A 27,641-nucleotide genomic window follows, 5' to 3' on the forward strand; every position below is an offset into this window, starting at 1 on the left:
TTCATAACACAGAAAATTTATAGTCTAAAGGAATTTTATACATGGAAAAATATAGACTGGTCAATATTGAATTTATATGATACGGTCTTATGGCTGTTTATTCTTTAAAATCTTAATTCAGGGATTATATTACTTGCAGGAAGTTGGATACAGGTAAGTGTACACTCATTGACAGCAAACATCTGCATTAAAACTAGTATCTAATTATGTGTTCTTAGCCTTTGTGAAGCAATGTGAGGCTATTGGAACTCAAAAGAGTTTTTTTAATTAGGTTTTTAACAAATATTTTTATATGTAAACTAGAGGCCTGATGCATGAAATTGGTGCAAGAGTAGGCCTTCCTTCCCCCCGCTGCCGGCACCGGCTTCCCTCTGACACCCGGGACCCGGGCTTCCCTCCTGCCACAGACAGGCACCTGGACCCGGGCTTCCCTCGCAGCCCCAGCTTCGTCCAGAAGGACGTCTGGTCTAATTAGCATATTATGCTTTTATTATTATAGATAATTATAGATTATAGCATTTTAAAACTTACTCCTTAAAACTTCTCATTTAACTGTTTTTAAAACTGATTTTTGTCTGGATAGGAATATAATTTGTCGTTCTCAATATCTTGTGACAGCAAGGTATTAGGGCTGGAGACCTCCTCCTGCGGCATTCAGCTCTGCGACACATGATCAGCTTTCTCCTGGGGGCCAGTCGCCAGAACAATCAGGTAATGCTGCTTGCCAGCCCCCTCGGTAGCCATGGTTTTGTAGTCACTTTACTTCTCTGTGTAGGTGATAAATATTTTTAATCTCATAAGAGTCCAGGTACTAATATTATATCGACTTTAAAATTCTTTATAGTTCAATTATTTTTGCAGCTTTTCTCAGAATTCCCTAATAATAACAACCTATGGAAATGACTAACTAGAGTATCAATTAAAATGTGAAGTATTATAGCAGCAAAGATGGGTCCTGATGGGAGGATTCAAAACCCTGCGAGTCTAGTGCTGCCAGCAAGGCTGTTCGGGTGGCAGTCACTTCCGGAATGCTGATAACAAGGCCAGAGTTCAAATGTGAAATTGTACTGTTATACACTGTTATATCCTGCTGCAGGTTTACTACTGCTCATATTCAGGAAATGGAGGGAGCTTGTTTTGTAATAATCGAGTTAGGTATATGTGAAAATTGGCTCTCCTGTTGAAGTTTCTATATTGGTGATAGATTTTGTTTGATAGATTTAAAATGAAGGTGCAGTAATGATGAATGCTATTTATAGAGCTCCTGTTATATACTAGACACAACTGGTCCTTTATATGCCATATCACTGATACAGTTCAATAAACTAGGCAGTTTCATCCTCATTCTCAGGCGAGAATTACAGCACAGACAAGTTCAGTGACTTGTTCAAGGTCACCGAGCTAAAGTGTTGTGGAGTGGGGTTCAGACCCAGTTCCGGTATCCCCTGAATGGAACGCATCGCATAGGAGTTTTCGTTCCTTTATAAGAGGGGACAGACATGCTGCTCCGGCCTCCTCAGGTCCCAATCTGCACCGTGCTTCTCTCACTCGTCAGTATTAGCAAGCAAGCTCTGGCCCCATAGCCTGCTCAGTGTAAGGATATCATGTTGAAATTTATAATCTCCATTTTTCACTCAAGCTCTTCTGCTTCAAGGACTCCTGTTGTTTTGCATTTATGGAGCCCATAGCATTGAAAACATTTTCACTTTTAAGGTTTCATTTGGTTTTCACAGCCATGAGTGGCCAGAGCAGGTGGGTTATCTCCACCATTACACCAAGAGGTTAGGCAGTGTTACCATAACGTGCCCACACTCACACAGCATAGTAAATGGGGGTGGGGGGGTCAGAGGGCTGGGCCCCCAGGTCACCGCCTCATGGGTTTTCCCCATTACACTGAGGTACAGGGAAATTGGCTGGCACATAGTGAGCACCCAATACCTAACTTAGAATACACGAATGGGTTCATTTCAGAATGTGAGTTAATTGTCTGAGGGGAAAACACTGTTAAGCTAGCTCAAAACCTATGGCTTTTTGTACTTTGACCTCTTTTGCTATCAAATATTGAGAAATAATTGTGGCCCAAATTATCATGAACCAGCAGGTCCTTTCCCTCCCTCGCCATGTTATTTCTAATCAAAACACAAACGTCCACTTCATGTTCTCTGACCACAGATACGGCGATGGAGTTCCGCACAAGCACGAGAATTTGGGAATCTTCACAACACAGTGGCATTACTTGTTTTGTATTCAGATGTCTCTTCCCAGAGGAATGTTGGTGAGCTTAACATATCTTTAGTACATCGGAAAAATCTGAATTTGTCAGTAGTGCATGGAGGGTAATGTTAGCAATTAAATGGATATTACTTGTTCCTCATTTGGCTATTTGATATTGTTTTAATTCCTGTTAAACTTCACTTTATTTTACTAGTTTGTCACAAGGGAAAGTAAATCATTTATTTGGGGAGAGGGGTATGTAAGTTTTAAAAAGCCTTCAGAATCAAAGACCAATTCGGAGTTCATTCATTACCATAATTGGCACAACTGATGTAGTGGTAAAATTGCCTTTGTGTGGGTTAGTTTCCTAGCTGTGTGAACTCGCCCAGGCCATCTGGCCCTCTGATTCTCAGTACGAAATGGAAATACTAAAAACATAACCCCACAAGTATATTGAGGATTAATGAGATAAAGTATTAAAGTACTTTGTAAAAACAAAGGGATTTATTTCAGCTGTACATTAAGTCATTGAAATGCATTTGAATATATGATGTCGCTGGTAACATTTACTACTTGGTCACCTATACCCAGTAGTTCAGTCCTCATTTAATAGAGAAGAGACGCAAATTGTCCTATATAGTTATCCAAAGCCACTGAAAAATATTCAGTATTTTCTGTGTGCTGTGCCTGTCCATAGTCCTTTTAGTTCATCAGTTGTGTTCATAATCCCCTCAGCAAACCTGTGAGAGGGATATTACCCCTTCTGTAAATGAGGAACTAAGATACAGAGGGTGTAGTAACTGCACAAGTCCACGGCCAGTAAGTGGCATAGCAGCCAGTGTGTGAATGCAAGCCTCTGACCCAGAGGCTGTGGTTGGGTTTCAGTGTTGTATGACCAGTAAGATCTGAACACCAGAAACGAGATAAAAATAACAGCGCATCACTCTGATCCAGCAATGCTTATTGACCCTCTAATGCAGCGGTTCTCAATCTGTGGGTCGTGACCCCTTTGGGGGTCGAACGACCCTTTCACAGGGGTCGCCTAAGACCATTGGAAAACACATATATAATTACATATTGTTTTTGTGATTAATCACTATGCTTTATGTTCAATTTGTAACAATGAAATTGGGGGTCACCACAACATGAGGAACTGTATTAAAGGGTCGCGGCATTAGGAAGGTTGAGAACCACTGTTCTAAAGGGACTTGGGGAGCACTTGGATGGTTTGAGGTAGAGTTTGCTTCCTAAATCTGACTCATTCATCTAAAAAGACAAAGCTGCCTAAACTTGAGTTGAGATAGGTTTGTAGAAGAAAATAGTGTGAGTTCTTGTTTTTCTAGCAAAAGGAATAACTCCTTCCATGTGGGTTAATTCTGCTTAGCATAGGTGGTGTTTGAGGAACACAAGGGTCTTGTCCAGTGTCTATTCAGAGTCACATTGGGCATTTTTTCCACATACGATTTATATTTTTACTTCTTTGAAAGATTGTCTAGAGAGCTTACTGGTCACACCTACAACTTAGGCAGACATTGAAATAAGTAGGTAAACATTTCTCCTGTCTCCAAGTCTGGCTTCCTCCCCGGACTGTGAGAGAGCATGTTGTGAGTACTCAGCAGCTGTGTGTGTGAAGCTTGCGGGAATGAATGGCTTTGCGTTAGAGATGTCTGTTTCATGAAATTGCGTCAAGTGAGACAGGCTTTGTTTCTCTGGTCTCCTGAAGCTCCTGGGGTATTTAAACAACGGCCACCTATCAGCATTGCTCCTTCAAGCCCTCTGCTGCCCCTCCACGAGGAAGTAGAAGCCTTGTTGTTCTTGTCTGAAGGAAAACCTTACCTGTTGGAGGTATGTCCTTGTTCTCCTAAAGCTGTTTTTCTCTTTATTTCTCCCATTGAGGAAAAACACCTTTTGTTATTTGTTATTAGTTATATTTTGATAAAAAAGGGTATTGTTAGGAGAAGAAATTATTCTTTCACATTAATTTTTCTTCCTATGTATATGTCAGAAGGAAATAATCGGTTGAAGAGAATGTTATTAGTCCTTTCTTCAATCTCTCAAATGGACTTGGACCTCCAGGTTCGGCCCAACTAACTACCCCTCTAGGTCCCAGTAGGTAAATGGCACCTCACCAATCACAATTACTCAGTTTAATATCAGGTTTTGTTCCCAGTCTCATATGTGTCCCCGATCCTGAAATACTACAACTCTGAGGCACATACGTTTTTTAAACCTCAGGAGTATGGAAGTGGGGTGCTCACAGCACTGTGTGGCCTGCCTGCAGTCCCATCACCTCCCCTTCCACTCAGCGCTGCCCCTTCTTGAGAATGTAATCTTCCAGTCCTTCCATAACTTGATTTACATAGATATGAATCCATGTGTCGTACTGGTTTTGTAACTACATTAACAGTGCTATGCTACATACCTTTTTTAAATTGAACATTGTGTATTTTGGGGATCTATCAGTAATTACTTTAATTTGAAGAGGGCATTTACCTTTGAAAATCTGATGAAAGCGACTCAGGAAAAAGGTGCACATTTGCACAAAATTGTGTTAAATGTCAGGCAGACCTAAACACCCTGAAATCTATCCATGGAGCTCTAGCAGTGAAAGCAGCCCTATTTTGAGGCAGTGCTGATGATATTAAACCTGAGTCTGTTTCAGTCAAAGCCAGAAACAACCTATTGACAGTTAGCTGACAGGAGCGCTTCTCCTTTCGTCCCTCGCACCAGGTGATGTTTGCTCTGCGTGAGCTGACGGGTTCGCTCCTGGCGCTCATGGAGATGGTGGTGTACTGCTGCTTCTGCAACGAGCACTTCTCCTTCACTATGCTGCACTTCATTAAGGTAGGGCTCCGCTGGCCTGGTGACGGCTGGTGGCCTTCACTCCCAGTTAGCATGCTGCTTCTAATACCGTCATTGGTTTTCCTAATCATAAAAATAATGTAGGCTCATTTAAGGAAACAACTCAGCCCTGGCCAGTTTGTTCAGTGGTTAGAGCATCGGCCCAAAGACCTTCAGGGTCATAGGTTTGTATCTCGGTTGCAGGCTCAATCCCCGGCCCCAGTCAGGGCGAGTGCAGGAGGCAGCCAATCAATCTGTCTCTCACATCGATGTTTTTCTCTTCCCTTCTACGCTTTCTAAAAATCAGTGGGGGAAAAACCTCCAGTGAGGGCTTAAAAAAAGGAAAAGAACTCAATAGCCCATCATTCACTGACAGTCACCATGAACATTCCCTTATGTTTCCCTTTTATTTTCTACACATGTATTTTAACATAACTGGGATTTTATTTTGTCTTTATGATTTTGTGGGGGGTTTTGCTTAACATTATAAATATTTTCCATATTACTAAAATGTATCTGTGGGTATAATCTTTCATCCTCTCATTGCCATGATTGACCTGACCATTCTCTTACCAGCAACACGTTTGCGTTCAGTTCAGTTTTTAACTGTTAAGAATAATACTTTATAGTTAATAATGCTGTGTGACCATTACTATGTAAAATGTTTTCCAATTTCATATTAAATGCCCTCCCCATTTTAAAAATCAGAAGTAGGGTTTTCTCACCTAAAAAGGTGATACAGTTCCTTATGAAGCTCTGGTCAGTATGCTAATTACTGCTACCACTGTGGCACTTACTGGATGCCAAAGCACTGTTCCAAGCAGAGTACATATTTAGCTCACTTAATTCTCAAGTAGTCCTATCAGGCAGATACTATTGTCAGCATTTTATAGTTCAAGAAACTGAGGCACAGGGTAAATAACTTCCCCAAGGTCTCAACTAGTAAGTGGCAGAGTGGGAATTTGAACGTGGGCAGTCTGGCTCCAGGGCTGTGCTCTTAACCATATTTTTACTGCCTTTCTAGGGATTACTAGAAAAATCTGTAACCCTACACAGATCATTTTTATTAGTTACTAATCTTTAATAACATGGATAATACATGGCTGCATTCTCTGACAACACCAACCAATCTTGCCCCTCTCCTCCCCACCCCAGGGACCAATATGCCACATTGGTATGGGTCCTTCCAGGCTTCTTTCTGTAAATTCATACCATGTGTATTCGTTTTTGCCCACAAAATTTCTGCATCACCCTGTTACCTGCACCAGGATTTATAATAGTGATACAGGTGGTGCTGACAAGTAGCAGGTGGTTAGTGGGTTATGTCTTCAGACTCTTATTAAAATGTTCTGCCCTGAAGCTGTTCTGTGCAGACCTATGTCAGAGGTGACTGCATTCCTCCCTTTAATGTTCACTGATGTGACTTCAGGCAGTTTCCCTCCTCTCACAGTGGGAGGGAGTGTGACCTGACCTCACAGGTGGTGGGGAGTCCGTGAGGCGTGGAGAGAGATGCTCGCTGAGTGCCAGCCCTGACACCGGGAAGTGTGGTGTGGTGATGCAGGGTCCTAGGCCCCATCCATGTACCTGTGTGAGGCTGTTAAAATGCACACAGGAATGAGTCTCTGAATCTTGCTTTCTTCACAGGTGCGTCTTGGCAGGTTTTTCTGTTTCGTAAACCAGATTTTCTTCCATACTCCACTCAGCATACTTATCTCAGAGCATACTCATTTGCATTCTCATAGCAACAGCAGCATATTCTGGAAAACAAAATAGGATATGTATCAATGAAATTAAAATGGGGACCTCTTTAGTGACTTCACATTCTCTTCTTTCTGCCCTTCCTCCTCTCTCCTTCCTAACCACGGAGCGTTGCAGCTGGGAGGACCACAGAGGAGATGGTTTGTTTCAGTCCCAGATTTAGCATTTGGGGAAACTGAGGCCCCCAAAGAGAAGAATTGACTTGGCCAAGGTTAGCCAGATAGTGGTGGAACTAGGGCTTGAGTCTGACATTGTTGACTGACACACCAATGTGCTTTCCGCTGAAGGCTTACTGGAATTTTCTTTTTAAAAACATTTCAGAACCAACTAGAAACAGCTCCACCCCACGAGTTAAAGAATACCTTCCAACTACTGCATGAGATACTGGTAAGTCATACATGTTCTGATTCACTTGTATTTAGGCATGTGTTAGCCAGCATTGTTTATAAATTAAAAGTTGCCTGTCCTTGTATTGTTTTTCCATTCTTATCCTGCACTTACTAAGTCCTCCTCATATCAGTCTTTTTTTGTGCAATACTGATTTACAGGTGAGCAATAATAAAACCTTACCTTATAGGGGCTCGTGGTTTCGTGAGGGAGCTAGACAAGTACACAAGCAGTTGTCGTACAGAGAGCAGAGGAGCAGTGGATGGCTCTGCTGTGGCTAGGGGGCTGTGCTAAGCACAAGTATTATCTTGTTTAACCTCACAGTAACCTCAGGGAAATTGCTGGCTCTATATTTCACTCCTATCTGAGGTACCCTTGATTGTCTTTATACTACTAGAAATATTTTTACAAGCCATGAAACTGAAATGTAATTGACTGTAGGATGCATCTCAATTTTGGAAATATAAAAAATGGGGGAAATTCAGTTATAATCAACAAAGTACCGTATCACATTAGAAATTAGAACTTGGAGAAGTGGAGTGATTTGCCTAAGACCAACCTCTAATAAATCACAAAGCCAGGATCTGAGCCATGCAGTTAGCCCCTTCCCCCCACCAGACCCCTGGATTGATTGCTCAGTGAGCTGGAAGGAGGTGTGTGACTAGGAGTGGAGCTGAGTGGGGCGTGGGAAAGAAGCCCAAACCAGAGCATGCAAGGCTCAGGGACCAGTGAGGGGACCTCTTTCTATAGGCAGTGGCTGCACACTGCAGCCTGGGAGCACGTCCTGTCCATTTGCCTGTTTTATATGGCCCATGTGGTTTTGTTTTCTGATTTCTAGATACAGCCTATCTTGAGAAAGCCGCTAACCTGGCCACATTGGTCCCATGTCCTGCAGGCCACCGTCACCTAGAGCAGCAGCAGCCTGCCCTCTTTGCTGGGGCACAGGACCTCCAGTTCCCTGCTGCCCTCGCTGCTCCTTATTGTCTCTTACTTTGCCCATTTTGCTCATTTCTTGTCATCCTAGCCTCTAGACATTTAAGTTTGCAACCTCTGCTGTCACTGATGGGCGCCATGGACAGATTTTAAGCAGGAAAGTTCTGTGGCCTTATTTATGTTTTAGAAAGATGCCCTTGGCAGTTGCTTTGAAGGATGGACTGAAGGAGGAAGCAGGGTCAGTGTTGGAAGACTTACACAGAAGCGTATGGCAGTAATCTGAGTGTGAAATAACAAGGCCTGTGCTGAGGCAAGACCAGCGTCGAAGGGGACAAAGGACAAGCCAAGAGATGCTTTGGAAAGAAAATCAATAGAATTTGGGGACTGGTTGTGAGCTAGTGAGAAAGACTAGCCCAGAAGCTCCTTAAAGAGCGGGAGGAGGGACAGGGTTCCCTTTAGGTCCCTAAGACTTGGTGTAGGCCTATGGGCCTTGGCACAGGGTAGTCATTTAATCAGTGCTTCCAAATAAGGAATTACACCATGAATGCCATTTATAGAAAGCCTGGTCCTTTCTCCTGGTGCTTTTACAAACTTTGGAAGGTTTGCTCTTCAGAAGCAGGGCTGTCAAGTTGGCTGCACTGTGCACAATCGGGTGTGAGGCACTAGACCAGCGGTTCTCAACCTGTGGGTCGCGACCCCTTTGGCAGTCAAACGACCCTTTCACAGGGGTCGCCTAAGACCATCCTGCATATCAGATATTTACATTACGATTCATAACAGTAGCAACATTACAGTTATGAAGTAGTAACGAAAATAATTTTATGGTTGGGTCACAACATGTGGAACTGTATTTAAAGGGCCAGAAGGATGAGAACCACTGCACTAGACGCACAGTGACAGTAAGACAGTTCTCGCCTGTGGACTTGCAGAGCCTGTGTTGTAGCAAAACTGACACAGTTTGGTAAACAGGTTAATCTGTAAACCTCTCACCCTCAGGATCATGAAATATACGTCCTTATAACCCACAGAGAACGGTAGGTGTTGGTAAGAGCACATTGAGAAGAAATAAATGGATCTTCAGATATTACTCAGTAGTTTTTCATCTGTAGTTTAAAATGTAAGATGTTGAGATATATGGCAGTGACATGATATTTGTATTGGGTTTTGTTAAGTTAGAACCTATTGAATTATTTTTTTTAAAAAAGAGGCACCAGTGGCTATAACCTAAGTTCTTCTTTCATTTACCAACTTGTTTCCTTCCTCTCACAGGTAATTGAAGATCCCATACAAGTAGAGCGAGTCAAATTTGTGTTTGAGACAGAAAATGGACTACTAGGCAAGTATGCCCGGCCTTAACGGGAAGTGTCAGCAGTGAATGTGCAGGTAGCCAGTCTCCTCCCTAATGGGTCTGCCTCCCGCCTCCCCAGTCCATCTCCCACACCAACCCCGTACCTTTAGTCAGTAAAGTGCAACTTGGGGTCCTTACTGGGTTAGGAGAGAGTCAAGGGTGCTGTGACTTTTCAACAAGTTAAAGGCACTTTCCAAGGCAAGAAACTCTCATTCCACTCTATAGCCATTGGAGTGGAAAACTAAAACCTCAGGCTCAGGATGTTGTCGAACTCAGGAAATGTGATTGTTTTTCGCCTGTGGTATAAATGCACCCAAATTTCTGTTGTCTGTTTATAAAAGGTTTTGGGCAGAGTTCTTCTTTTGAGAAGGCTGAAGTGGCTTTAGTGAGCAATTTCTTAGAAAAGGTTTGGTTAAAAATAGTCTTCTCCAACTCCCACCATCCACCTGTATTTCCAGTTAATCGGAGTCATTTCACATTCTGGTTATGTATTAAGAAAAGATTTAGGACCTCCTGTATTTTAGAAAAGAAACGTAAGTTTAAAAAGTTCTATAGCTGCAACGCTCTAGACCACCCCTTGGATGGTGGGCTCTACTCAGAGCTTCCACCCAGGCTCTGAACTCCCAGACCAGGGGTACGCTCCCCAGGAGCAGGGCCAAGTATTATTCATCTTTCAATCCCCAAAGCCCAGAGCAGGGACTCTTTGGTGAACTGAACTAAGACCGTAAGTTTCCATTTATCACACTAACAGTGTTCTAACTACTCTCTGTGAGCAGTGTGGTGGGCGGAAAAGCTTGGAGGTCTCTAGGTGAATAATCAGCCAATATAAATCTTAGCTCCATCTGTTTCTCCTAAAAGTCAAACTCGCGCCACCACGTATGTTTCTTGAATCTACTTAGTATTTCTACCCTTTAGAATTTAGGGGATCCTCTTGAGTCAGCACCATGCTTTTAATTTAGGTCTTTATCTGTTTGTCAGAGTAGATTGTTGTAAGTTTTCAGAACAGGAAACCCATTTTCATTTTAATGGTTCATTGTTCAAATATTCTCTTCTCTCCCTTCAGCTCTGATGCACCACAGTAATCATGTGGACAGCAGTCGCTGCTACCAATGTGTCAAATTTCTGGTAACTCTTGCTCAAAAGTAAGTATTGATTCAAAAATGAAGAGAGGAAATGGTTACAAGTCAAATATGACCAGAAAAAACCTGCCTTGTGTTAGTACCTGGAGAGTGTGCCTCAGTCAGGGCGTGATTGCTTGGATGGCACAGAAACCTATGCAGGTGATCTCAGGGAGATGTGAAGGGAAGTGTTAGAAGAGGAACAGACCTTACAGAACCCGAGAGGAAAAGCTAACCCAGAGGCTTTGTGCAGGAAGGGTGGGAATCAAGGTGGGTGAGCCTCCACTCGAGAGGCTTTCATAGTGTAGCTACAGCTCTTTCGGCTCTAGGTCCCCACTTTCATAACAGTCTCTCGAGACAGAATCCTATTAGAGTGGCTTACACTTAATTCACACACAGTGCTAAATACTTTGCCTGTATTCTCATTAGTCTTTGCAATAGCTGTGAGCTTACGGACTGTTATATGTCCCACGTCACAGGTGCTGTCAGAGCTAGGCTGTCTGCTTCAAGCAAAGGTTCTCTTTTCTTTTTGCTTTAGTTGTGGTAAAATGTACATAACATAAAAGTTACCATTTTAACCATTTTTAGGTGTAAGTTCAGTGGCACTAAGTATATTCACATTGTTGTGCAACAAACACCACTATCCCATCTTCAAAACTTTTGAATCTTCCTTCCCAAACTGAAACTCGATATCCATTAAACATTAAACAATAACTCCCCATTCTTCCACCCTCTAGCCCCTGGAAAACATCATTCTACTTTCTCTGTCTATGAATTTGACTACTCTGGGTATTTGTCCTTTTGTCACTTAGTATGATGTCCTCAAGGATTTATCCGTGTTGTAGCATGTCAGAATTTTCCCCCTTCTTAAGGCTAAATATTTCATTGTGTGCATAGACCACATTGTGCTTATCCATTCATCTGTCAGTAGACTCGAAATGCAAAGGTTCTCGATGTTACAAGCGACCTTAGTGGTTTGCTACGTTAGTTCCCTACTTAGTACAAGAGCAAACAAAAGATCAGAGTAACTACAAGATGACCAGGGGTATTGAGCAGACTCCACTGCCATCTCTGAGTCTTACCTGATAGAGCCTTCTTCATAGCTTACTTTATTTTGCTCCAGATTTTTGCTGATTCTTAGGCATGGGTATTGATATCCCTGAACTTGTACCAAAATAAGAATGAGAAATCTGTTTGGCTTAATCTGCTGTGTTTGAGCATCCTACACAGATATTACTGAGAACCTCACTGAAATAATGCATGAACATACGTTTCCATGTGACATAGCATTGTGGACAGAGATGGCGATCATCCAGCCACAATTGTGCGTTCATTAATTAGGCTTGATATTGGCAGCATGTTATCGTTAAGTACTTGCCTAGGAATGGCATTTCCAAGTACAGTGGGGCCTTGGCTTACGAGTTAAATCGTTAAGGAGCTCGTTAACTCAAATTACTCTGTCAACTCAAAGCAAAAAATCGGCCGGAAAAACTCGTTAGTCGGGACACTCGTAAGTCAAGGCCCCACTGTAGTGTTGGGGCCATATAGTATATCTGCTGCCAGCAGACACTTAGTCCAGATTCCAGTGTCTATGTATACTTTCATATCCTTCACACATCTGTTTTATATACACTCACTAGTGGCAACATCACCATCAGCACTGTCTTCAAATACGAAGGACAGCTTCCCAGAAAGTCAGATAAAAATAGAAAAAGAGAGGGTGGCTATAAGATCATGTTTAAATATAATATGCTTCCTTATTCAGGTCACAAATATTTAAGATTAATTTGATTCTAGCAAGAGGTCATTTATTAAAAGCACTATTTGCTGTGGGGGTTTTATTTTTCGTTCTTCAATTGTGAATTTTAATAGAACTGAGTAGATGAGTTAGAGATAGTTGTATAAAGACAACTGAACTTTAGTGAAAGTAGCATTTGTGTTTCACAATAAAAAGGGTGCTGCAGATTAAATAAGTACCTCTGCAAAGAAAGCATTTGGCTAATAGAAATCTCCGATGGCCAGGTGTCCCGCTGCTAAAGAGTACTTCAAGGAGAACTCCCACCACTGGAGCTGGGCTGTGCAGTGGCTGCAGAAGAAGGTAATGCATTGTGAGCCTTCTGGTGCTGACGTAGGAATAGTAGGAGCACGTCTTGTCAGGGAAGACTCTCAAACTTAATTTGAAACAGGTCTCAAAGTATTTTCAGTCTTCAAACCTTTTTTAGTACCGTTGATACCTGTTTTTATGCTTTAAATTTGCATCTTAATACATGCGTCTTAGCTTTATAGGTGAGAAAGTGGGGAAGATTGTGTAAGAAGTAGAATTTTACGAGCTCTTGAGAGTGGAAGTGAAATTTTCCAGGAAAGACTCCTGATGTGATAGAAGGGCTGGGTAGACGTATATACTACTGTAGGTGCTTTATATCTGCCATCTAATGGTAGAAATCGTGGGTTCATGTGGGCTTGTCTGTCACCTCTGATGCATTTCTGACCTCCTGTCTCAGATGTCAGAACATTATTGGACACCGCAAAGCAATGTCTCTAATGAAACATCAACTGGAAAGACTTTTCAGCGGACGATTTCAGCTCAGGTGAGGGTTGTCTTCTGATTTTGTGTGGCTTGAAATCCCTTAGGTAGGATTTTTAGTATGTTTCTCAGAAACAGCAGCCTCAGAGAAGAGAGGAGGTATAGGTTGAAAATGAGAAGGGGCAAAAGAAACGATTGAATTTCTATGAAAAGATAACACATTGGTGTGCAGTTCACAAATTATAGAAGAAAAGCCATATGGGTGGGTCAGTCCAGCCCCCACATGGCCCAGAAGTTGAGGGTGCTCTGGGGGCTGCCATGAAGACACCACCCTTAAGGCTCCTAGTGCCTCTAAAGGTCAAATGAAGGGTAGTCTTCCTTGGCAATGTCGCTGCCACTACCCACTCCCTGACTTTTCCTTCTGTTTGAATCCCCGAAGGACACACTAGCGTATGCCACCGCTTTGCTGAATGAGAAAGAACAGTCAGGGAGCAGCAACGGGTCGGAGAGCAGCCCCGCGAATGAGAACGGAGACAGGCACCTACAACAGGTATGATGGTGTCCCCGTGTGGAAGGGCAGCGCCCGCTCTGGAGTTTCCCAAAACCAATTTCATAAACAAGAGAAAAGGAGCCCCAGCTCCATCCTCAGTGCTCTCTGCAGGACCCACTCCCAGTGCCCACAGGGAGGAACAGTGCTGCCATGTGGGAGGCATGCCAGGCTTGGACCTCAGTGTGTGGCTGGCTGTTCTAAGGAGGCCCCAGCGATTCGTTCCAGCTTGTCGGCCTCACTGCCGGCTGAGAACATTGCCTCCCGCTTTTGCTTTCACCAGCCTCCAGGAAGCATGGACCCTTGAGAGGAGGGGCCTCATGCCGTTGAAATCTACCTACTTACTGGGGAGTCGAAGAACCAACAACATTTCTAATACTAATTACTATAGTAAAAAGGGAATGAAATGTTTATTAAACATCTATGTGCAGAATAATGGAGCAGGTGTGAATGTGATGATGTGTCTGTGTCTTCCCTCCACTCTGACCTTCCAGAAGGGCAGTCCCCTTGTAGCTCCGTAACAGGGCTTGGCAGAGGCCTCATTAAATGAATCCTGTGGATGTTGTAGAGTCTTTTTTCTTTTTAAGCTCTTGGATCCTCATTGACAACCTTGTGAGGTCACTGTTACCTGATTTTACAGAAGGGAAACTGAGGCTCACCTACTTTATTGCAGAGAAAAGAAAAGCTGTCAGACAGGAGCTCCTGCAGCTGCCGCTCCTAGACTCACAGCCCCTGCGAGCCCCTGTCCTCTGTCACAGGGAGGGCTCCCCACCCTGCCATTTTGCCAGAAACCCTGTATTCTGTCTTTTTTCTCTGTGTTTGGTATCTTAAACCTCTTCCTCTCAACAGATCCCTCCCAGTGGTGTTCCGATACACTTGTCTCCCATCCTTTTGAAAAAACTCTCCTCTTCCCTTTTATCCCTGCCCTTTTCCTCTTCTCTGTAGCCTCACTTCTCAAAAAAATAGTCAAAACTTAACTACCTTTAATTTCTAATCTCTCACTCACTCTTCAGCCTCTTCCTGCTCAGCAGCTGGGGTGACAAGCAGCTTCCATTTCCAGTCCTCATCTGAGCTGACCACTGAGCAGTATCTGATGCCACTGACCAGGTCTTCCTTTCTAAACCACTCTCCTGTGGCTTCCATGGCACCGCGCTCTGAGTTCTCCGCCAGCTTTTCGGGTGTTTCTTTCTCAGCCTCCTCCATGTCAGCCTCTTCTGAGTGCCAAACACAAACATCCAGCCCCGCCCACAGCTGGTCCTGCTCAGCCTCCTTACTCACACAGCCCCTACCTACAGGGCCGCTTGAGCTGCAGGCATTTTCACACCCTGTCATTGACCTTTGAAAGATCTCATCCATCTGTTCTGTCATGTAAGCACCTTAGACTCCTGGGTCTCTGTAAAAATCTGCCTGTGGCCACTCTTGAGTCTTTCCTGCCTTCACTGAACCTTTCAGCAGCCTTCCACTGCTGTTAGGGTGGAGGCGGATCCTCAGCAGTCCTGCTTGATTTGGCCCCTGCTTTCCTCTCCCTCTCATTTTCTGAGTTCTAGATACAGTGGCCTTTCTGTTCATCAAGTGTACTTCTTCCTTCCACCCCTACTCACCCCTGTCTGACTCCCCCTCAGCGTACACACCCCTTTGCAGGGAGACTCCCTGCTTCCCCCAGCCCCAGCTAGATCAGTCTCAAGACGCATACATGGTTACCATTCAGAACCCTTAGTGTACAGGGTGGGCAACAGTAGGTTTACAGTTCCTGTGGAATATAATAATAAATAATACAAGAGTAAACTTTTGCATATTCACAACTGTAAACCTACTTTTCCCCACCCTGTTTAAACCAAAGGCCACAGGATTGTTGAGGGGCAGAATTCAGGCCCAGACGTGACCTAGAGCCATCTTTGACCATTAGGCAGTTTCTGGCCCTGGATGTCAGGGCTCTGGTGTCTCTCCCTGGTTCAGCCCACAGCTCCACAGAGTTCTAATAGGAGCTGTCTGCGCTATTGTGTGGCAGCATCGCGGGTTTCATTGCCCTTTGGTAAACATTACGTTGTTAAATAAGGACATGTTTAAACTACAGAACACAGTCAGCATAAAATAGCCTTTTCTCTAACTTCTCAATGAGTGAATTTCCTTTTCTTCCTCTAAGGGTTCAGAATCGCCTATGATGATTGGCGAGTTAAGAAGTGACCTTGACGACGTGGATCCCTAGAGGAGCGTGTCCGGCACACGATGGGGAGTCACATCGCAGTTACTGGATGCTCAGCACCTGTTTGAACCCTTTAGAAGAACCTGGAAGTGGGCGGGAAGAGCCTGCCACGGCCTGAGGAGCGTGTGTGAGGAAAGCACTGTGGCCAGGAGTGGGGCTCTTTTGCAGGGGGAGAGCGCCGGCCTGTGGATCAGCTGCCCCGAGGCAGATCCGCATGTGGGTTAACATTTCTGTGGCGATTTTACGAAATAAACTGTGACAGACTTTTGTTACATGAACATACAACAGTGAGTGAGGGTAAAGCTGTGGCTTTCTCTACGATGCTATAGAAGAAATTCTTTTGGTTTTTATTTTTATTTTTTTAAAGAAATCTGCCTTTAGCTGTGTGGGGGCAAATTTTTAATCTTGTAGTAACATTGATTAGGGATATCAAATTTAAGGTTATGTAAAGATATGTGATAAAATTCCTTTCATTGTAAAATAGTAAAGAATTCCGTTTACACAGACCTTTGTATTTAATATGTCTCCCTATTTGTACAGAATTGCAGATGGGTTTGGATGAGAGCCCTGGGCTTAAACTTGGATCTTGATGAAATATTACCAGGATTGAAAATTGGGAGGTTATTAAGCTATTCAAGGTCTTTTTCCTGATATAATTGAAGTGCTGTTCCCCAGGGCGCATTCTTGACATCAGTCACTAAAGAAATCGTAAGTTATTCCCAAAATAAAGTTTAAAAACAGCAAAATAAGAAGCACTTTAAGGTATAATTTTATTGAGTTTAACTTCATGAAATCATCTTTTTAATGCTTGGAGACATATTGAATAAACTAGTCTTAAATCATGTGATCTGCAATCATTTATTTGCTTTGGATTAAAACAGTTACTGAAACCCTGGGTACTGGTTGTATATGAAGTTAAATATTTGAATTGAGGAATCTTTGTGAGTTTCTAATCATTTTAATGCAGACAAGGAATTTGAGACTGTTTCTCTTCAACTTGAGTGATTAACACTGAAAAGATAGGAGCAGGTTTTATTTTCCCAGAAATAACTAGGAAGCAGTTGAACAAGCATCATTTAGTTGGAATTCCCAAGTGTAACACCATTCGGGTGCCAGCTCCCCTTTGTCCCAGGGTGGGGTTGCATATTTAACATTCTATGTATTTTGTACATTTTGTATTTTGAGTTGCTACACAGATTTTCCGACCCTGTTTTGCCGTTAGCTACATGTTCTACCTTGTCTTCAACTCACCATGCGCAGAACTAGGGGAGCCTTAGGAAGCGCCAGGTTGCCGCTGTTAGATTTGCCAAGTCAGAGAGGTGTGTCCAGCCCCAAGTGCCTTTGGTGGCTTCTGCATCATGTGACACGTGGCCGGACAGTCAGCTCTTCACTCTGCACTGTCAGCCCAGTCACGGCACTGCGGCCGACGGAGGTACTGTGCAGCCAGGCCAGTGTGTGACCCTGCACCTGCCTAAAGCTGCTGCTGACAGCTGGTAGATGGAGGAGCCGGCTTTTAAGAGCAGAACTGTGCCCTGGCCGGCTTGGCTCAGTGGATAGAGCGTCAGCCTGCGGACTGAAGTGTCCCAGGTTCGATTCCGGCCAAGGGCACATACCTGGATTGTGGGCTCAGTCCCCAGTAGGGGGCGTGCAGGAGGCAGCTGATCGGTGATTCTCTCTCATCATTGATGTTTCTATCTCTCTCTCCTCCCTTCCTCTCTGAAATCAATAAAGAAATATATTTTAAAAAAAAAAAAAGGACTGTGCCCTCAGAAAAATGGTCAGAGGCAGTTTTATATGTTTCTGATGTTCTTGCAATTTTGAATGTGATGTTTTAAAACTGATTTTGAGTATGTGACTATTCCATACCCTACTGTCTTCCTTACCCTGCCCTCCCCCTTCTCCACCGCCATCCTCACAGAAAGACTGTGGGACATGACATTGACATGCCGGTGGTGAGATGTGTGGTGACATCATCGCCGGCAGCTGCACTCAGGAGCCCAAATTCAGGAGTGAAATCGCCACTTCTAGTCCCTTATTTCCTATGGAAACAACGCCTTCCGCACCCCAGCACCTGCTGTCCTCACTGTAATGCTTCGTCAGGACCGCATCAAGATCATGTCACACGCTCTGTTCATTTTGCTCTTGTTGCTGCAATGACTGCCCCTTCCACGTAGCCAGTAACCACTTGATTGCCAACGGCTGCAGCCTGCAAACCTGCTGATGACTTTTTTAATATACAACAAAGCGACAATGTGACGGGCTACCTTGGAAGAGTTGTCGTTTTTATTGCCAACTTTTTTGGATGAAGACGTTTTTATAAATCTTTCAAAAAGTAGGAATTGCACAACTGACTCAATGCTGTGTGTCCTCAAGAAGCTCCCCTGGCGAGGCCCACTGTCGATGCTGCGTCGCACCAGAGGCATTCTGGGAGGAAACAGATGAGCATCCCAGTGGGGATGCCCGTGGGCTTCCCTCAAGGTCCCTGGCAGCAAGGACGAGTGGTAGGACCTGGAGGCCATGTCCTGGCAATTGCCCTGTCTTGCCCCCCTCACCCCCTGCTAACATTGAGGTGTGTGCAGTTACCTTCTGAGCTGGAACCAGCAGACTGGAATTGTCCTCTGCTACCTCCTGTGTACAGGATCTTGTTTATAAATGTCAAAAGGAAGTAGATGAACAGGGAAGAATCTTACTTCTAACTGTGGCTCATGAGTGGCAGAGTTCTTAGCTTCTAAGGGTATAAAATAAATTTTTCAAAAATGGAGAGCTGGAGTCTCACTGGCCTCTTTCTGCGCATGTCAGAGAACAATGCGGGGAGGGCAGGGGCCTGGTGTAAACTGCCGCGATTCCTTCTGCCCTTCCTCCTGGCAGTGTGAGTAGGTCCACTCTGGCATCATGAGGGGGCCCAAAATGTTCTAAGCCTTGGCCTCTCTCCTCGGGCCACGTCAGGGTTCTGAAAGCTTGGGGAAGCATGCTGAACTTGGGCTGAGGCTGACAGACGTCTCCCAATAGCTTTCAGGTCTCAAGTGGTCCCAGCAGAAATGTCCTTGGTCAAGCGGGTTTCATGCTGGACCCCACAGTCTGTCTCCTAAAGCCCCATGTTTGCACACATGTTCCCCTCTCCTGGGTGTTGGCTGCTCCAGATCTTCCTCTTCTGTGGCCACGCCCAGTGCTCCCCGCTGCCTACATCTCTGCCTACATCTGCAAGAACCAACCGTTTCCTTCTGTGATCGCGGGCTGTCAGGGTGTAACTACCCAGCCAACTGGCACTTGGTTCTATGCCATCTAGGGGGGTGGGGGACTCTACACAACAGAAGGAGCTACCAACACCGGAGATAAAGTTCTTTCCTGGCACCCAGGCCATTGGCATCTGACAGCTCTCAAATACTTTTCATGATGTGAATTGTCAGAAACTAGTGTGGGAGGATTTTTCCTTTGCAGGCAGATTCCCTTATTTACTAGAGGCCCAGTGCACGAAATTCATGCATGGGAGGGGGGGACAGTCCCCTCAGCCCAGTCTGCACCCTCTCCAATCTGGGATCCCTCTCACAATCCTGGACCGCTGACTCCTAATCGTTCGCCTGCCTGCCTGGTCGTCTCCTACTGCCCACCCCCTGCCGGCCTAGTTGCCCCCAACTGCCCCCCGCTGCTGGCCTGGTCGCTCCACGCAGCCTGCTGTTCAATTGTTTGGTTGTCCCTCAGTAACCCCCCTGCTGGCCTGGTCATAGGCAGCCATCTTGTGAGGGTGTGAGGGTTAATTTGCATATTACCTCTATTATATAGGATGGTAGGGGCTCTTTAGAGGTAGGCCTTGTTCAAGTCCACTTATACTCACCAACCTGTGGAGAGGGGAGGCACGGAAGGTTCCACATTGGATGGGATGATTCTCCTTTGACAACTGGAAAGTTCTGAGACTGTTCTTAATTTCTAATCATAAAAAGTGATCATGGACATAGTACAACTCGTTACACAAGCATCGGGCACTCATACAACTACTTATCCCATGCACACTGACTGCCAGGTGCTGGGGAGCGGAGAATGAGAAGGGCACGGGGAACCCGGGGCTCAGGGGTGCATACGGACGACAGGGCATCTAGAACGCTGTCGGCCACGTTACCAAGCATTGACATCTTGGGAGCAGCTGCTGGGGGACTCGGGTAAGTTGTGGGAAGACAGATTTTACCGTAGGACAGGCATAAAACTCAAAACTCAAGTACTCATCAAATGCTTGATTCACTCAACCATTCCACAAGCAAGGCCTCATCCTTAACAGGCAAATTCAGGCAAGCATCATGTCAAAGTTGCTTTCATTTTTTAAAGTCACCATATAATAAAAATGCTACAAAACCCAGAATAAATATCTTCAAGTTACCAAAGCCAAACAGAGGTCTAGAAAAGCTTCTTGCTGTAAAAAGGCAACAGAGAGCTGCTTACAACACAGACCAAGAAAATAAATGCACGCTGGTTTGTTGCTTGGTGGGCGTGGGAGCTCAGGGAGGGAGAGCTGCCCTCCGCATCCCCCCTCAGAGGGCTCTCCACAGAGTCCCCGTGGATCTGGCCAGTGCCGGTCGCCCAGTGCCCTGCCCTCGCTCAGTGCTACCTCAGGTCTGTGTTCCCTGTTCCGAGCCTCAGTGTCATCTATAAAGCTGGGTGCCCAGCCTGGTGCAGCAAAAAGGCTGTACAGCCAAATCGGAGTTTATATCCTGGCACCACTTCATGTCCTGGCCATTGAGAGTGCCTCCCAATTTCTTCCTACCTACAGTGGGGGTGGCAATAAATACTGTGCAGGGTAGGTGGGAGGAGTGGGTGAAAAGGTGTGGGGACCACATGACCCTCCACTGCAAACCCAAACTGAAAGTCAGCCCTGGGATGACGTCTCCCTAGAGGCAGATGCTGGCGGACAGCAAAGCCTGGACCAGAGCAGGTGAGGGCCGCTGGGAGAAACAGATATGGCCTGTGATCACCTGGGAAACACCTCCAGCTCCTGGAGGATCTCACATGCTTCTGCTGGGGGCACAAGGTGTGGTTAGGAGAGCTAGAAATGTTATCAACAAAAGCTGTCTTCTAGGAGGCAAGTCCTCAGGGCAGGACTGATGGAGATCTCTAGAAAAAGAGGAAAGACTTGAACCGAGGTCTCTTGGCAACTGGCATGGGCTTGTTTTTGTGGCCTCAATATTCTCATCTATCCAACGGGTAGATCAGCCCTGCCTTTGTCAAGGCTGCCCTGAAACCCAGTGACAGCGTGGGCAGAGAAGCACTTTGGACATTTTGAAATGCTGGGCAAGCATTGCCCCATCAGCGCTTACCACCCACCCAGCACCCCCAGAGGTGTGGGAAACATCCTTCGTTAATCAGGGAGAGCAGAGGGGCTTCTCCAAAGTGGGCAGGAGGTGAGGGGCCATCTCCACCTTTCACGTTCATTCCTCTTGACTGACAGACACTTCCTGCCCTCAAGTGCCTCCTTGCCTGCCGCGAAGGGGGGGGGGGGGGGGGTTCGCCCCCTCTTCTGTGCAAGCCTAACCAAGGGCTCAATAAAAAGGGTAGCTCCGCCCACAACCATTGGCATCCTGGGAGCAGCTGAGGGGATACTGTGCACAGCTTGTCCACATTAATGGTGGGATGCATCCCCGCAGGGAGGCCAGGGGGAGGGGAGCCCTGCCCCTGCAGCCCTGCTGCGCTCAGCCTCCCGCTCAGCTCAGGTTTGGGGAGAGGTTGATCCAGGCTGAGATCAAGTTCTCCCACACAGGGCGCCCCACATCGAGTGCCAGAGGAGGTATCCTCTGTCCCCTGGGCCCGGGCTGAGGGAGAGGGGAGGGGGAGCCATTTCAAAGCTTAGCCAAGACCTGGGACCACAGCATCGGGCCCTGACCCCTTCCCATGCACATGACCTGGGCCAGCTAGTGGGTCCCGGGGTAAAGAAGGGGGAAGCGGGGCTGCAGCTCTCTGAGTGAGTGCATTTCCTGCCAAATACAGCAAGGACTGCATCGGAGGTGACACATATAAATGGCCACCTGCAAATCTCACCGTCAGGCAATGTGTCTGTCTCCCCCCTGGGACTGGGAACTCGGCCCAGTCAGGGACCCTGCTGGGGTGCCCAACACCAGGCCAGAGCCTGACGTGTATACTTAAAGTCTGATCTAATTAATTGCCAAGTACTGGGTGACAGCTGTGAATTAGACACAATCCCTGCCCCGTGCAGCCCCCCAGCTCACAATGACTCTCACATGCAGTGCCTGAGATGGCGGCCGGCGCTGGGGAGAAAAGCAAAAGAGGGAGGAGATGGAATGTGGACATGGAGGAGGGAGGCAGAGCACCCCAGACAGAGAACAGCAGATGCACCTGCCCAGAGACGGAGGGAGCAGCATGGAGGGGACAAGGGGCCGGCCTGGGCTGCGGGCTGGGACTCAGATCCAATAGGAGCGTGCAGACCACGCTGGGGACCCTGGCTTCTCTCTTGGCAGGTTTTTGCTCAGAGGAGTGAAATGCTGTTTTACATGTTTAAAGCGCTGCTCTGCCTGCTAGTTAGAAAACAGAAGGCAGAGCAGACAAACCAGCCCAAGACTGTGAGCCAGGGATGGCCCGGGAGGCCGGGGCAGTGAGAGGGGTTGGTTTCTGGACGAACTTTGAAAGTAGAGCCTATTGCATTTCCTGACAATTTAGATGTGGGACATGAGAGAAAGAGAGGGCGGAGGTTCAAAGTTTTGTCCTAGGTGGATGGAAGGCAGGGTCGCCATTTACTGGGCCGGGGAGGTGCGGCCGGGAGACACTCAGTGGGCAGCTGCAGAGCTCTGGTCGCCTGTTTGAGCCATTCACCAGACCTGACTCCGCATCAGGTGACCCGAGTTCAGGGAGACGCTGGGCTGGGCGTGGTCAGCATATGGGTGATATTCAAAGCTGATGACCCGGAGACCACCAAGGGAGCGTGACCAGGAGGAGGAGGTGACCAACTGGGCCACCTGTGGCCACAGGCCAAGTAAGGAGAGGGTGGACACTGACCTAGCGGGTCCAAGGACAGGGTCCGGGAATCAGATTTAGCAACGGAGAGATCACCTGAAGGTCTGATTGAAGAGCGTTCCAGAGAGAATGCAGGAGGAGGAACTGAAGATGGCCAGCAAGGAGACAGAAATGTTCCTATAAAGGGAGCAAAATTAATGGGTTGTGTCCAGAGGGAGCCTGAGGCCAAGAGAGCGTCCCCTGGATGAGGGATCCTAGACTCTAACAGTGATGGCGAACCTTTTGAGCTCGGCGTGTCAGCATTTTGAAAAACCCTAACTTAACTCTGGTGCCGTGTCACATATAGAAATTTCTTGATATTTGCAACCATAGTAAAACAAAGACTTATATTTTTGATATTTATTTTATATATCTAAATGCCATTTAACAAAGAAAAATCAACCAAAAAATGAGTTCGCGTGTCACCTCTGACACGTGTGTCATAGGTTCGCCATCACTGCTATAGGACCTAGAGCAAGCCTGGGGGTGGCGGGACGGCGCAGTGCGGGGAGGAAAGCTGCAGGAAGCGACGCCAGGACCAGCTGCAATAACTAATGACCCGCTGCTCTGGTGCTGACCAATCAAATCAGTGGCGATCAGGACCCTGAGGGAGCACAGCTGGGAAAGCTGGTGAATATTCTATTGGACCCTCCCCTAAGATTGCCTCCTGCAGGAGCAAGATAAATACTCTCAGGATGAAGGGCCCAGCATACGCTGTCCCCCAGGGTAGCACGCCAGAGCCATTCCCATCCCCCTTCTTCCCTCAGAGGGACCCCACGAAACTTGCAACCAGGGCAGCAATGGGCAGCAGCAGCTCATCCCAGGCTCACCCTGAACCGTCTCCAAGGCCCCCTTTTCTCTGACTTCCCAGTGAGCCAGAGCCGCCCAGCCTAGTTGCTTCTCCTGTTGCTTCTCAGAAGCCCTCCCTGGTTTCACTGTCCTAAGTGTGTTTTTGCTGCGGCCAATAAGCCCTTGCTTGCTTTCCTACACTTGTCTCTTGATTGAAATCTTTCCTTCAAGAACCGAAGTCTCATCGTCTCGCCGCGTGGATGTGGAGCGGGAGCGGCTGGAGGCTCTTAATTCTCTAACTCACATTGAAATATGAAGCAAGGCATCAGCTGGAAGGCAGGGTGGGGGGAGGTTTCAGAGGTTTGAGGGGAAAGGAGTAGACCCGATAGTGTCATCTTTGGGGGTCAGGGGCATGGGCTCCAGGGGCAGGTCACTCAGTCTCCTCTGTGTTTCCATTTCCTCGTCTGTAAGATAATCAAGGCTGAAGTAAGCCGAGAAGAGCGAGGGGCTCGGGAAAAGCGTGGGTTTGTAGGGCAGCCTCAGTGAGACTGGACGGCATGCGTGACTCCCTGGTGCAGAGCAGGCGGGCGGGCAGGCGGGTGTGAGCGGCTGGGCTTCTCCCCGTGGAGCAGGATAACAGTGGGCAGGGACCTCGAGGGCAGGGGCGGGGGGTGGGCATCAGGCTGCACCCAGGAGTCAGCTGGGTAGAGGTGAGACGTGTGGGGAGGTGAAGGCAGCACCCTCAGTGTGGGTGTGGTAGGTGCTGATGAAGAATGTGGGAGTTGGGGTGTGGGGATGGGTTGGAAAAAGGGAAGTGGGTGTTGAAATCGCGGTTCTGGAGGAGATACAGCTACAGGCGGCAACAGGTCAAGAGTATGATGTGTGGGGCGGGGGGCGCGGGGGCTGAGAAAAGTGGAGGCAAGGTCTTTGGAGGTGGAAGAAATGGGAGTGCAGAGCGCGGAGCAGGAGAAAGTGCTAGGCCTCCCGTTCACAGGGTCTGTGACCTGAGGGCGGGAGAACGTATGGAGACAGAAGGACAGGGACCTGCAAGAGGCAGTGAGGAGCGGGGAGGCCCCACCACACCTCGGGGCAGTGCGGGGCTGTGGGAGGCAGGCAGTAAGGAAGAAGTGTGCTTGGGGGACGGGAGACTTAGAGCAAGAAGCGGAAGGAATATTGACAAAGGTATTTCCGACGATAGACTGGGACTTTGAGGGCACAGTGAGGGTTTCGGGAAGAAAGGAAGGAAGGAGGAAGGGAGGAGATGGGCCCAGGGAACAAGGCCTCTCCCAGGAGTTTCCAGCAGCTCTGGCGCCGGGGCCATGCCCAGCTGGGCCAGCAGAGGGCACCCAGTGCATGGCCTGAGAACCCAGGATCTAACCATCCAGACCAGGCAGAGCCCAGCAGTCACTGGTGGCCTGCTCTCCTCCTGGGACAAATGAGACCCTGCCCTGTCCTTGGAGAGCAGACAGGGAGGCAGGTAAGGGCACCAGTCTTTATGGTGAAGGGGGCAGAGGTGATCATACAAGGAAGGAAGGAAGGGAACGTGCGGTGGGAGCCCAGTTGATGGGCCCTGGATCCAGGCAGGAAGCGATTCCGGATTTATGGCACAGCTGAAATGGGTGACACGTCCCGGAAGTAGTGATGGCGCAGCTGGGATGTTACGGGGGAGGCTGGTTTCGGTCTCTTGAGCCCCCTCCCGGTGGGTAGGGCTCCTGGGAGGTTCTGAACAAGAGAGGGTCATGACCAGAGCGCCCGCTTTCACCAGCCCCACAGGCCCCTCAGGAGCCACTCCCAGGGCCCCACTCAGAACTTACTCCAGACCTGCCCCACCCACAGCCTCTCTTCCCAGGGCCCATTGCCTGCCACTTCATGGAGAAAGTGGAGGCCAATGGCACCCACCTCAGGCTTTGCCTGTCCACCAGGCACCTGCTCTCTCCCTGCAGGCTTAGAGGGAGGAGATGTCCAGCAGGCTGAGGGCCCGGCCTCTCCCCCAGCTTCCTCCAGGAACTGTTCGCGGACATTCTGTCTATACCCACCAAAGCCCACTGCCCCCTTCTCCTGCCAGCCTCTGAGCACACTCAGCTCTCTTCCACCCTGAAAATGCAGACAAACAAAGCAGAACAAAAGTCCCCATTGCCGTCTCCCATGTGCTGGGTCCGCTTCCAGACACTGGGTAACATCAAAATAAGCCAACTCCGGCCTTCATCAGCCCTCACACTTGTACAGTAAAGCATATGAACAAGTCAGGTTTGCAGCATGTGAGCTGGTAACAGGAGTTGGGGAGAAAACTGTAAAGGGAAGGGGGGTCCCTCTGGCCAGTGTTGTTCAGTAGTGAGGGCATCGGCCCCAGGCACTGAAGGGTCTCAGGTTCGATTCCCTGGGCAGTGCCTGGGTTGCAGTTCGTTCCCCACCCCCAGTCAGGGCACTTTCCAGAGGCAACCGTAGATGTGTCTCTCCCTCACTCCCTCCCTTCCTTCCACTCTCGCTGAAAAGCAATGGAAAAAATATCCTCAGGTGAGGGTTAAAAAAGAAAAAGTTAAAAAAGAGAAGGGAAGGGTGTGGGGGAAGGTCCAGCTCCTACGGCTACTGCTGGGGCTCAGGCCACACCTCCGCCAACCCCACCACCCTGACCACCTCCTCAGTCCTGCTGTGTTTCTCCCAGAGTGGCCCGGGGACCCCCTGCAGCAGAGCTGTGGGGTGGGGGTGGGAAACCGGCCTGTGAGAAGCACAGAGGCCTCCTACTGGCCTGAAATCCAGGAATCGGCACCTCATAAGCTCCAGGAGGTGCTGGGGCAGTCCAAAGTGGGGAGCCGCAGACTTACCCCCTGCAAATGAGGCACTGCATTGGACCAGTCCAAACACCCAACTCCACTCTGCAGCCACCAGGCCACCGGGCCCAAGCTCCTCACATGCTATTCCCTTCTGGAGTGCCCTTCCCAGCATCTTCACCTGATAACTCCTACACATCCTTGGAACCCGCCACCCAGTCGCCTCCTCCAGGAAGTACTCCCAGGACAGACAGGCCTGGGCAGCAGATGAGACAGGACCTGGGGCTGGGATCCAGGACACAGTTCTAATCCCAGCTCTGCCACTGAACCCATGGTGTGACCCTGGGCAAGTCCCTGCCCCTCTCTAAGCCTCAGTTTACTCCTCAGTAAAATGGTGACAGGAATTCTGGCCTTTCCAAGGAGATGTGGGACCAAATGAGAGGACAGTTCTGAAAATGCTTTACGTTCTCAGAGCACAAGCAACGGCAGAGACTCGCGAATGCAGGGAGAGGAAGGACGGGAGCGTAAGGGGTCAGGTGGCAGCCACACTCCACACAAACACCCAACTGTATCCCCACACTGGAAACTTGGATCCAAAGACCCCAAAGGCATGCACCCAATTTGCACGAAGTGCCCCGAGGTCTAGGGTGCAAGGAAAGAATCCGGCAGCAGCCCCAGGGCCCCAGGCAGGTGTGGGTGGCGACCAGGAGGAATGTGCCATTGGCAGCTTGCAGGGTCGCTAGGCCTCACCTCTGGCCGAAATATTTCCACCACTTCCTGGTCAGGGTGTTAATGGTGCAGGGAAGGCAGCCATCTGAGCTTGGGAGAAGGGCCAGAAGCCCTGGGACCCAGCCCAGCCATAGCCTCCCTAACCGCGTTCCCAGGCCTCACACCAGCCCTGTGAGGTGGGCAGACGGGGCTGCTGTCCCGTGTAAGGGTGAGGAAACTGAGGCGGGAGTAGAGCCCACAGAGAATAAGGGCAGGGTCTTGCCCTAGGTGGTTTGGCTCAATGGATAGAGCGTCGGCCTTCAGACTGAAGGGTCCTGGGTTCGATTCTGGTCAAGGGCACATGCCTGGGTTGCAGGCTCAATCCCTAGTAGGGGGCGTGCAGGAGGCAGCTGATCAATGATTCTCTCATCATTGATGTTTCTATCTCTCTCCCTCTCCCTTCCTCTCTGAAATCAATAAAAATAAATAAATAAAAATAAAAATAAGGGCAGG

The 27,641-nt window shown here is 47.7% G+C and overlaps 1 protein-coding gene across 3 annotated transcripts in view; it reads left to right on the forward strand.

The window, feature by feature from the left end:
- The window catches only part of USP24 (ubiquitin specific peptidase 24), a 123,165-nt gene extending 104,531 nt beyond the window's left edge, over positions 1–18,634 (forward strand). For all 3 annotated transcript variants that reach the window (XM_023763651.1, XM_023763650.1, XM_023763652.1), the window contains 11 exons: positions 619–711; positions 2,173–2,275; positions 3,938–4,059; positions 4,945–5,058; positions 7,135–7,200; positions 9,403–9,469; positions 10,545–10,623; positions 12,622–12,697; positions 13,101–13,187; positions 13,563–13,673; positions 15,814–18,634. In XM_023763651.1, the coding sequence (XP_023619419.1) occupies positions 619–711; positions 2,173–2,275; positions 3,938–4,059; positions 4,945–5,058; positions 7,135–7,200; positions 9,403–9,469; positions 10,545–10,623; positions 12,622–12,697; positions 13,101–13,187; positions 13,563–13,673; positions 15,814–15,876 (981 nt within the window). In that variant the 3' untranslated portion in view covers positions 15,877–18,634. The remainder of the gene's footprint in view (positions 1–618; positions 712–2,172; positions 2,276–3,937; positions 4,060–4,944; positions 5,059–7,134; positions 7,201–9,402; positions 9,470–10,544; positions 10,624–12,621; positions 12,698–13,100; positions 13,188–13,562; positions 13,674–15,813) is intronic.
- The last annotated feature ends 9,007 nt before the right edge of the window (positions 18,635–27,641 follow it).

The sequence above is a fragment of the Myotis lucifugus genome, unplaced genomic scaffold (assembly GCF_000147115.1).
Source record: "Myotis lucifugus unplaced genomic scaffold, Myoluc2.0 scaffold_296, whole genome shotgun sequence".
NCBI lineage: Eukaryota > Metazoa > Chordata > Mammalia > Chiroptera > Vespertilionidae > Myotis > Myotis lucifugus.